The 12,324-nt window shown below is 47.6% G+C and overlaps 1 protein-coding gene across 1 annotated transcript; it reads right to left on the reverse strand.

Moving 5' to 3' along the window:
- Window positions 1-3,411: 3,411 nt before the first annotated feature.
- On the reverse strand, window positions 3,412-4,338 carry LOC119250841 (olfactory receptor 14A16-like; the record flags this gene model as incomplete). Its single annotated transcript, XM_037518431.1, has 1 exon — window positions 3,412-4,338. A coding segment is annotated over one exon (927 nt), but the record flags the coding sequence as incomplete, so codon positions are not given.
- Between the last annotated feature and the right edge of the window lie 7,986 nt (window positions 4,339-12,324).

Raw genomic sequence — 12,324 nt, forward strand, 5'->3', positions numbered from 1 at the left:
GTCCTGCAGTGCATCTCAGCAAGTAATTATCACACTTAGTTTGTAGATGTGATTTTGTGTCTGGCTCACGCCTCTCTGGAGGTGAATAGACAAATCCTCACTTCCAGGTTCCATTCCCCACCTGTCGTGTCCACCGTGGTGGGAACCATCAGTCATAACAGTGCCCTGAGTCCCTGTCTACACAGCTGGACAGTCACCTGTCACCCCCCGTGTGCCCTTCACGGAGAGGCCCTGGGGATGGATGTGAGGGGGATGTGGGAAGGCCTGAGGCGGGAGAGAAGGGACACGGAGAGAGGCAGGAGGGAGCCCAGGGAGGGGGAGTGGTGCAGAAAGACAATAGACGTCCAGCAGAAGTGAGTGACCACGGGGGTCTCCAGCTCTTCGGGAAGAAAACTTTACTCATCTCTGAAATTGTGTACCCTGTGGTTCTTTTCCATCCCAGCCCCTGTCCCTGCACTTACATTAGAATTGTCCTTTTGTTGGGATAATTTGCTACTAATCTTTAGGAAATAGTATTTTCGGGTTTCTGCTCATGGTGTCATATCCTTAGTTTTGCTGCATGACGATGGTGACATCACACATGGAAACAGGCGTTTATCTCTTTGAGTTTACTCTTCTGTAGGGGGTGGGGCAGGAACTGCTTCACTCTGCTGCGTGTGTCTGTCTGCTTCTCCCAGCACCATCTCCCCACTTTCCCTGCTCCAGTGCCTGCTCGGGCTCCTCTGTTGTAGAGTCACTGTCCAACCTGATGAGGGTGGGTTCCTGGGCCCTCGTTATATTCCAGTGGCTGCCCTGTCTGTTTTTGTCCCAGTACTATGTTGCTTTAAGTATTAGAGCTTTATCATATGGACTGGCGTCTGGAATGTGCTGCCTCCACCATGCTTCCTTATTTTTGTCAGGGTTGTTTTGGCTGTTTGGGGGTCTCTGTGGTTCCATATACATGTGAGCAATTTTTTTTTTATATTTTTGGAAAATGCCATTGAAGTTCTTAAGTGGGATTACACTGAATCTGTAAATTGCTTTGGGTCAGATGCACATTTGATAATGTTGATTCTTCCAAACCAAGGGCAGGGAATTTCTTTCCATTTTTGTGTTTTCTATTTTTGTTAACAATATCTTACTCTTTTCATTGTATCTTTACCTCCTTTATTATGTTTACTCCATGGTACTTCATGCCGTGATTATAAGTAGGATTGTCTTTTAACTTCTTTTATAGTTAATTTGTGCATATAGAAGGCAATTGATTTTTGTGTGTTGCTTTTTTTTAAGGTTGGTTTATTTATTGAGTTAAGACAATTTTACAACATTGTGTTTATGTATGTATGTATGTATGTATGTATGTATGTATGTATTTATTTATTTATTTATTTATTTATTTATTTATTTATACAAGCACTGGGTACAGTCAGAAGCACACGAGAGTGAAAAAACTCACGAGAGCCAGAGCGGGGAGCAAAACAGGCAGACTGACGAAGTACACTGCTGAGGGGAGCATTGGTCAGCAGGAGAGGTCTGTGTGCCATGTGGGAACCTCTTTGGCGGCCACGGATTGAACCAGTGCTGCAGAGACTGCAGACAGCTTCACAGACCAGCGCTCAACAGCTGTGCCACCGGGGAGGCCCTGTGTGTTGATTTTTTAAGCTTTCAACTACCCTGAAATGGCTTATTTTAATTTGCTTTTTCAGTGGAATCTTTTGTTTTCTTAGTGTATACTACATTGTCCACAACAGTTTTAATTGTGTTGTATGTTTAAATCCATACAACCTAGAGACAGTTAATGTTTTATTATTCTAAAATTTTAATTATGTTACACAAAACTGACAAATTGTAGGCAATGAATAGTCTCAGGATATGTTTATAATAGTCTGATTCAGCTTCTTCATTCAATATGTGCATTGAATTCTCATTATATTCCATAACCTTCTTCTCTTGATTGCCCATAACTTTTATTGACCTGTAAACTATGACAGTAACTATAATTAACATTAAGAATGATATCTATCATCAGAAAAAATAAAAATGCCAATGATTTAAAATAATAGTAGTAAGTTATCAACCTAGAAGTTTATATATCGAGTTTTTGCCATCTTTTAAATATTTCTGGCTGCCTCCAATCTGACATTGTGCCCACATGGGACTAGCCTGGGCTAAAGGCAAGATCAGCCTGATTAGCACCCTCAGAGCATGAATGTTTGAGAATGAGTTAAATGTGTGATATCCACTTGGAACTGCATATTATCATGAAATATTTTGGTGTGAAATTTTCAAATATTGAACGTCACAGATGGGCAAGCAGGGGTCGATATAGTCAGCAGAGAAGAGCTGAGGCCAGGCAGCAGCCACACACTTGGGCATTTCACTTCCCAATTTTAAATCTAATTCAAATTCTTTGTCTTTGCATCTACACTAAATGATAGTGTTATTTCTGATATGTAAATCCGATGAGTTTTCTCATTTGAACTACTCCACATGGAAACACAAACACTCTGAGATCCCATAATAATGTGGCCAAAAGGACATTGTCCTCAAATTCCCAGAAATTCTAGGAAATTAAATATATGGGGATAAACACACGAGGAAAGTTTGGTGTGATGTTGTGAGCACCATTCCTCAACTATCTCTGGAAATATTGGAATATTGTGTAGTCCACTAGCTACTATTTTTTTTTTTACCATTATAGCTTCCAAAGCTCCTTTATTGTTTCTTCAAAAACCCTACTCACTGTATTTCAGTAAATTTTTAGTAATTATACTGCACATGAAATTAACAGCTTTCACAGTCACTGTCTTATTTCTGGTGTCCACTGTGTGCTGTGTTTACGGTAAATGCCGGTGGCACCCACACCAGAGCCTCCAGGGGGGTCTCTACCCCATCATGTGTGGGTCCTTGTCCGCAGAAGGTCGTGACCACTCAGTTTCCAACTTGGGCCCTCAGGCCTTCCTTATGTGATGAAGGCCTCACTCACCAAGTACAGGGGCCTCTGTCCCACCCGTAGCCCCTGATGGCACACGTGACCGCCAGAGTCAGTAACATGAAAGGGGAAGTGCCTTAGAGACTGGAGATGCTGCCCCAGTGAGAGAACTTCTGCTGATGACTGAGATGAAACCCAACCATCGCCCCTTGACCGAGAGCATGGAAATGGAGAATAGCAGACAGATGCTGAAGTTAGGTGACCTTCATTGTACAGAGAATATCAAAATGCAACTAAGTGTTAAAAAGAGGAAAAATCAATGCTAATCGAGTGAATGAGCAGAAGAATACATGAAGTCATTGTAAATATATTTTAAAAATGAGCATATATATTTAAATTGTACAATAGAATTATATGAAATTAAAAGAATATAAAGGGGACAATAATGTGAAAAATTAAAATAAGTGTCTCATAATGGAGTTATGAACTAATCTTCTGTATTACATTTTGGTGAGTCTCCCCTTCATCTGTCTCCCCACGGCCGACTTCATGTCTTGGTTCCTCAGACTGTATATGACGGGATTAAAGGTGGGGGGCACCACCGTGTAGAACATAGAAATGACCAGGTCAGAAATGGACGGGGTACCTGAGGTTGGCTTCAGATAAGCAAAGCATGCAGTGGAGACAAACAGCACCACAACCAGCAGGTGGGGAAGGCAGGTTGAGTAGACTTTGGCCTTCCCTTCTGTGGATGGGATCTTCCTGACAGCAGAGAAGATGTGGACATAGGAAATGACGATGAATATGAAATAGCAGAAATCCAACACCACACCGATGGCAATAGGGACAAGTTCATTCAATAAATTTCCTGAGCAGGAAATAGCCAATAACTGGGGAATGTCACAAAAGAACTGGTGGACCATGTTGGACCCACAGTAGGACAAGGAGAAGGTTCCAGCCGTGTTCATCACAGCATAGAGACCCCCACCCAGCCAGGACACAGCTGTCAGCTGCACACACCTGTCCCTGCTCATGATGACTTCATAGTGCAGGGGGTGGCAAATGGCAGCATAGCGGTCAAGGCTCATCACCGTGAGCAGGTGAAGCTCTGTAGCTCCTGAAATCATCACCATGAAGACCTGGGCAACACAGCCCGGGAAGGAGATGGAGCTGCTGTGCCTCAGAGAGTTGGCAATGGACTTGGGGACCGTGGCCGAGATGAGGCAGAGGTCCAAGAAGGACAGACTCCTCAGGAAGAAGTACATGGGGGTGTGGAGGTGCCGGTCCAGGGTGGTGATGAGGACGATGAGCCCATTCCCCAGCAGGGCGCACAGGTAGACCAGGGAGAAGAGCAGTGGGTGCAGGAAGCCCATGGTCCCCTGAGTGGGGAATCCCAGGAGGACAAATTCTGTCACGGCCGTGAGATTGGTCACCCCTGGAGCCATCATCTGTAAAAACAACGAGCTGAATAAAAGATGACACCTACACGGACAGTCACAGGTGTGTCCCAGTGGTCACTCTGAGGCTGTAGATTGAAGCAGCTCCATGTTTCTCCCTCTCTGTTGAGCCTTTTGTGTTCATCTCTAGAAACGCGCCTTTAACACATTGGATCTAAGGTTGGGAAGGAGGACATTTCGGTGATCATAGGATTCTGCTCTGGTTGATCTCATAGCCCGACTGACAGCCATTCCCCACGGCCCCAGCCCTGCTCTCCTGCCTCCTGCCAGGACCCAGCGTCTCGGCCCAGCACATCTCCCAGAGGTTGTCCACGGCACAGCCCCAGAGGACACATGGCCATGCCCAGCCCCTCCCAACCCTGGAGAGCCTGTCCCTGCTCCTCCTGCACAGCCCTGGTCTGAAGAGGCCCCACAGTGACGGGTGTGCAGGGAGATGTGTTGTGCGGGTCCCTGTTTTCGTGCTCCCCGGGACCAACACTGTCCTGGAACTGAAGGATCTGGGCTTGGCATCCCCATGTGGCATGTCCTGACACCTCTTCTGTAATATTCCTGCCCCTGTGGCCTCACTGCTGCCTCCTGGTCTGTCTCCACGTCTCTTCATCTCCCTGCCCCTGATGCCCCACATCTGAGGACCCAGAGGCCATGTTTCCCGCAGAGTCTCCTCCTGGGTCACACCCAACGTCCCTACTGGAGGATGGGCTCGTCCACCCCGGGTCCCTCCCGGCCCCTCTGTCCCCCCTCAGACTCATGCACGTCTGTGCAGGGAGGAGGCTGCTCTGGGGCTGATCCGCATGGTCTGTGCGTGTGGCTGTCCCTGCCGGTCCCAGGGCCCTGGGTTCCCCGGGTGTGGGTTTGTTCCTCCCCACAGGCCCGTGCGTGAGTGGGGATGTCTGGACATGGGACAGTCCTGCCCACTCTCCTCTCCCCAACCTCATCCTCTCCCACCTCTGTGAGGTGACGGAGCGGCAGGCCCTGGGGAGGCAGGACTTTTAAGAGGAATGTGGGGAATAAACTTGTGACTATGCATCAGTGTACATACAATTCCAAGTAATTTAATAAAAACTAGAAGATAAATGAAAATATCAGGTGGTTATATTTGTAGACATCTTAGGAGTGATTTAAAATACTATTTGTAATGATGAAATAATGTTTGATACATCTCTCTCCAGGTATTGTTAAAATATTTTGTTTTTTTCATTTTAATATCACTAACAATCCATGAGTGTTGAGTTGGGGAAAAATCCCAATTCCATGTCCAAAAGTAGAAGACGTCCGTGCCACCCTCCCGTTAGTGTTAGAAACATGAAGTGGTGATCATGTTGCTTTAAAAAGTTTTTGAATTTCCACTTGTCACTTATATCTGTTGCAATATTTCAGAACAAAATGGCTTAACATTCTGATTTTTAACTATAAGTATTTTTTTTTATTTTGAGTTTTTTAATCCCAATTTAATTGCATCAATTGTTTTGATTTTATTTGATACTTATACACACTGACTCTTTGAGCTGAGTGCCCAGATCATAGTTTTGAAGTCATATGCATTGTATATTAAAATCTACTAATATGATGATGCTATTAAAATTCATAATATTTGGATTTTTCAATTAAAAAAAGTTATTTTCTCTCATTGAATCTTAACCCCAGGATGATGCGGCAGTGCATCGTTGAGGAACTTGTGCAACTCTAGAAGCAATAGTTTTCATTATTTATGAAATGACTATTTTGGATGATGTGCTTTCTCTAACCTACAATTAAGCTTGAAATCTAAAGTCTTTCAAGTCTGAACGATTTATATTCCGAAACCTGTTTACGAACAGAATACCTGTAGTCTGAGGGGGCTTTTCCAGCTGGCATGATGAGTTCTGTCCTGAGGTTGTCCCCATGGTGGGACAGAGGGTGTCCCGACCTCTCACTCCATGGTTGGGGCTCATGGGGAGCATCTGAACACTCACAGGATGTTGCACCCCATCCTGTGCCGCCTCATGGACAGAGCAGGGCCTCAGGGCTGGGCTATTTGAGCTCTCGAGCTGGTGTCCACATGTTGGAGACTGTCCAGATTCCAGCCCTCAGGGACCTTCCTCCAGAGGGGAAGTGTGTGTTTACTTGAATGTGTTAATTAGGTCGTCCTGTAGCACATTCAGTGAGCAATTAGTACCCTGAGTGTATCAGAGGCAATTTTGTTATTTTTACCCCTGTGAGGACAGGTCAGTGTTTACTCCTTGCCAGTCTCCATCACCCTCTTCTGACCGGCCACTGGGGACCTGGGTAGGGACATGCGCTGCCCAGCAGTGTCTGGCCATGGCCACAGACGTGATGGCGCCAGGCGCTTCTTCCAACTCCAGGAATCCCCACAGGCGCCTTTAGGGGGACAGACACTGTGGCCCTTTCCCCCCACCAGTGAACCCTCATGACACCCCTCGTCCTCATGGTTGACACATGACTATCCCTGGGGGAACCTGCCTCAGGGAAGTGTGAACCCCAATGCTCTGGACCCCCACACTGCCTGGGAGACAACTCTGCCTTTCCCCTGCTCTGCCTGCGTGTTAGGGGCAGGCGGGGTCAGCACCGGGCAGGGAGTCCTTTAGGCCTCAGGGAGAAGGTCGTGGGGGGCTGGAGGGGCTGGGGTGATTCTCACACGGGTTGGGGGGATCATGCATCCTCACTTCCACTCTTCTGTTTGAAACTCCTCAGCCCATGAAGAGAATGGTTAGTCCTTCCTGCTCACCCCGGCTGAGAAAAGCTCCTCAGCCCAGGAGCACATTCCTGAAATTTAATCTCTCCAGACACAGACTTGAGTCTGTCCACCATGTGGACCCCGGTGTCCAGCACACGCTGAGGGAAGAGGACACAACGGAAAGTGTGGGCTGATTGTGAGGAGCTGAAGCATCGTCACCGGCAGCTCTCAGAGGTCCCAGGAAGCAGCAGGACAGCGTCTGCCCAGCTTATTAGACGTTAACGCTGAATAATGACACGATCATGCCCTGGACTCTGCTGGCCCCGCAGGATGAGCCCATCCCGGGACGGGAACAAACACATCCATGCGGGGGTCAGAACGTGCCAGCGAGCTCGGAGCTGGGACTGGACCTGTATCCTCCTGCCCGTGACTCTGCAGGCACCGAGCCTCCTCCTTAGAGACTGTCCACCTAGGCCTGGTCGTTGTCTGGACTGGAGTGTTGCTCCCTGTTGTGGGGACACACATGTGTGGATGGACACTCGCCCTTGTCAGGAGTTTGGGGTGCACATGGCTTCTCCTGGTGCAGGGCCTGTGCTCACAGTGGTTTCTGAGGCCTAGGAGTGCTCTAGTGTGGTGGGGCCACTTGTTTATTACCCTTGGTGTTCCCTGTCCTTGGACTTGTGGAAGCAGAAGGGTGCTCACATAGGTGTTCCATGGAGTGTGAGGAGACACCACACACACAGAGGGGCAGAAATGGAGCCCCAAAACAAGACAGCAAAGACGTGACAAATGGCAATTATTAACATGACCCCATGTCACCCCATTCGTGGGGTCAAATCCTCTTCTCAACAGAGTCTAGAGGCTTCGCTCAAAGCCAAGACAGAAAGTGTATAAAGGATGTGGCCCAAGAGTGATGGAGGCCCAGTGGGGAGACACCTGCCTTCAGGGTCTTTCATGGAAGGATGAGTAACTTGGGGGATGTCCCCACACAGATTTTATTCTGAAATCTCTGGACTCGGTCTGGTCATGAACATGCATGTTATAAGAGAAATATTGTCTGACTGAGTCTGTTATGATCCGTCAGGCATGTTTGGAGACACCGTGTCCTGCTGCAGAGAGGACGCATGAGGGAGGAGCCTCCCCCAGCTCATGTTCTTAGGGTGGGTGAGCAGCTGTGAGGCCTGCGTTAATAGCACAGAAACTGCGGAGAATAAAATTTACAGACATTGCCGTGCTTCACTTTACATGATGTAGAAAGTGACATAATCCCCGACGTACCAGAATGTGGAGAAGACCTGGTGCAGGACATAAACAAACAACCTTGTGAACCCCTCAAATGTGGACTCCTAAAAATAAACACAAGAGCAACAAGTGTCTTAAAAATTGTAAAACTTAATAGACGAAACATAGTTCTTCAAAATTCATTCACATTAAAAAAAAAAAAAAACTTTTGAAGGACTGTAATCGCATCAGAACGCCGTATAAATGACCATGAAACAGAGGTTTCAATCACAGACTCCGATTCTTTTTTATTTTTAATATGTTTTATATATTTTTACATCATTCTTCATTTTTTTGCACAACGTGTGCTTTCTCATCTCAGGTGTAGTCCCTGTGAGATCCCAGCACCCACTCACCCACGAGCATCACTGCTGTGGCCTGTGCTCTCCCCACCTGTTTTGATCCTGCTCCCTTCTCCCCGTTGTAATGTGTCTGGTTTATAGTTGCCTGTTGGTGTTGATTTTTACTTTATTATAATTATTTTTTTTTCCTGTTCTGTTATGTGGATCCTCTATGTTCCTGCTATGAGTGAGACCATCAGGTATTTTTCTTTTTCTGTCTGGCTTATTTCACTGAGCATGATCCCTTCCAGCTCCATCCGTGTTGCTGTGAATGGCATGAGTTTATCTTTTTGATTGCTGAGTAATATTCCATTGTGTGTGTAGACCACATCTTCTTGATCCAGTCATCGATGAGGGGGCATCCAATGTGGAGAAAAACGAAGTCTCCTGCACTGCTGGTGGGAGTATGAACTGGTCCAACCACTATGGAGAACTGTGTGGAGATTCTTCACACTGATAAAAGTGGAGCTTCCATATGATGCAGCAATTTCACTCCTAGGGATCTACCCAAAGGACAAAAACACATTAATTCAAGAGGACGCCTGTACCACCAGTTTATTGCAGCACTGTTTACAATAGGTAGGCTACGGAAACAACCCAGATTCAGATTGTTTAAGAAACTTGAACCCATCTGTGGGAGATTCATTTCAAGTGCAATTCCTACTTGACTTTTGAACAGAAGAATGGATTTCTCTTGGAAGATGATGCCCCATTACAAATTGTGAGGGTTGCGAGGCCTCAATTTCTGTCTCCCCTTCCCTCCCCTCCACAAGGTGGGTTCCTCAGTGGAGACACACACAGGGGCTGTGGGTACCGAGTGCCCAGACCTGGGGTCCCGGGACCGTGTACTCCCAAGGACAAACCCCCTTTACAACTGCTTGATTTCATGTAAATGTTGGAGATGAGTGATTTCTATCTAGAACATTCTTTCACATACCAGCCATAATATTTAAAAAACTAGGATTCATATATTGAATGTCACACAGATATGAGTTTTGAAACATGGCTGCATTATTTTAGGAAATACATTTTTTAAAGATTTATTTATTTATTTACACAAGCACTGGTTACAGTCAGAAGCACGGGAGGGTAAGAGAATTCACCAGCCCCATAGCAGGGAGCAGAGCAGGCCGACTGACAAAATACACTGCTGAGGGGAGCAGCAGGCACAGCAGGAGAGGTCTGAGCACCATGTGGGACCTTTTCTGGCGACCAGGGATTGAACTAGTACTGCAGAGACTGCGGGCAGCTTCGCAAACCAGTGCTGAACCGTTGTGCCACCGGGGAGGCCCAGGAAATATATTTTTGAAGAATAGAAAAATGTTAAACTTTGTCAAAGGAAATCTGTAATGAAAAATCTTATTTTACTTTAAAATGGTGACAATAATAGTTAGAGGGAAATTCTAAATAACTGCTGGGTTCATGAATGTAGATTGTGTAATTAATTTAGGAAAACAACAATATCTCACATGCTGGTATACTAGCCCTTCATCAGTTTCCCCACAGCTGACTTCATGGCTTGGTTCCTCAGACTGTATATGACGAGGTTAAAGGTGGGGGCACCATCGTGTAGAACATAGAAATTACCAGGTCAGACGTGGACTGGGTCCCTGAGGTCGGCATCAGATAAGCAAAGCTTCCAGCAGAGAGAAACAGCACCACAACCAGCAGGTGGGGAAGGCAGGTAGAGTAGAATTTGGCCTTCACTTCTGTGGATGGGATCTTCCTGACAGCAGAGAAGATGTGGACATAGGAAATGACAATGAAAATAAAACAGCTGATACTCCAGACCACAGTAATGAAAATGGGGACAAGTTTGTTCATTAAATTTCCTGAGCAGGAAATAGACAATATCTGGGGGGCATTACAGAAGAACTGGTGGACCACCACGCAGGACCCACAGTAGGACAAGGAGAAGGTGCCAGCTATGTGCATTACAGCATAGAGACCCCCGACCCAGCCAGGACACAGCTGTCAGCTGCCCACACCTGTCCCTGCTCATGATGACCTCATAGTGCAGGGGGTGGCAGATGGCAGCATAGCAGTCGAGGCTCATCACTGTGAGCAGGTGAAGCTCCGCATTTGCTGAAATAACCAGCACAAAGACCTGGACAACACAGCCCGGGAAGGAGATGGAGCGGCTGTGCCTCAGAGATTTGGCAATGGACTTGGGGACCATGGCTGAGAGCAGGCAGAGGTCCGACAAGGACAGATCCCTTAGGAAGAAGTACATGGGGGTGTGGAGTTGCTGGTCCAGTGTGGTGATGAGGACGATGAGCCCGTTCCCCAGCAGGGCACACAGGCAGAACAGGGAGAAGAGCAACGGGTGCAGGAAACCCATGGTCCCCTGGGTGGGGAACCCCAGGAGGACAAATTCTTTCACGGCGGTGAGATTGGCCAAACCTGGAGCAGCCATCATCTGTATGAAAAAATAAAGAGGAAGAAACTTTGTCAAATCTTCCAATATTGGGCCTCCCTGGTGGCGCAGCGTTTGAGCGCTGGGTTGCAAAGATATCCGCGGCCTCTGCGACGCCGGTTCAATACCCGGCTGCTCCCCGGCCACTGGAGGAGGGTCCCACTTGGCGCGCAGGCCTCTCCTGCCGCCCGCTGCTCCCCTCAGCAGTGTACTTCGGTCCTTCTGCTTGCTCTGCTCCCCGCTCTGGCTCTGGTGAATTCTCTCACCCTCCCGCGCTTCTGACTGTACCCAGTGCATGTATAAACAAAAACAAACAAACAAATAAATAAATAAAACATGCCTCAATCTAAAATATTAAAAAAAATCTTCCAATATTGAACATAAGTGCATTATCAGCATAGGATAATGATTCAATTTATTTAGCCGGTAATTGCTCCTTCTACGTGGCATGGAGTCTCATACCCTCATTTGCGTGTGCTGCTGTGTTCAAACTTTCATTTCCATCTCCTGTGAGGGGACATGATCACACTGTCAAAACATGTCCCGAAAATTGTGTAAGGCTTAAAGATATTAATTGACCCTAAATTCATAGAACATTAAGAATTACAATCTCAAACCTCTCAACAAACCCGACTGACAGTCCCTCCTGAATGCCCCAATCTTGCTGCTCCCCATCCTGTCCAGGTTCCAGCTTCTCCGCCCAGCACACCTTCTGGAGGTTGTCCAGGGCATAGCCCCAGTGGACACGTGACCATGTCCTGCCCCTCCCCACCCTGGAGAGCCTGTCCCTGCTCCTCCAGCACAGCCCTGGTCTGGGGAGGCCCCACAGTGACAGGTGTGCAGGGAGATGGGGTGTGCGGGTCCCCGTATTCCTGCTCCCCAGGACCCGACACTGTCCTGGAACTGAATGATCTGGGCTCCGCGTCCCTGTGCAGCATGTCCTGATGCCTCTTCTGTCAGATTCCTGCCCCTGTGGTCTCACTGCTGCCTCCTGGTCCGTCCCCTCGTCTCCTCATCTCCCTGCCCCTGACTCCCCACATCTGAGGATCCAGAGACCACATTTCCCACAGAGTCTCCTCCTGGAGGATGTGCTCATCAACCCCGGGTCCCTCCTGGCCCCTCTGTCCCCCTCAGACTCATGCACGTCTGTGCAGGCAGGAGGCCGCTACAGGGCTGAGCCTGATGATCTGTGTGTGTGGCTGTCCCTGCCGGTCCCAGGGCCCCCGGGTCCCCCTGGTGTGGTT

The sequence above is a fragment of the Talpa occidentalis genome, unplaced genomic scaffold (genome assembly GCF_014898055.3).
Source record: "Talpa occidentalis isolate TD23 unplaced genomic scaffold, MPIMG_talOcc4v2.1 talOcc4.18, whole genome shotgun sequence".
NCBI lineage: Eukaryota > Metazoa > Chordata > Mammalia > Eulipotyphla > Talpidae > Talpa > Talpa occidentalis.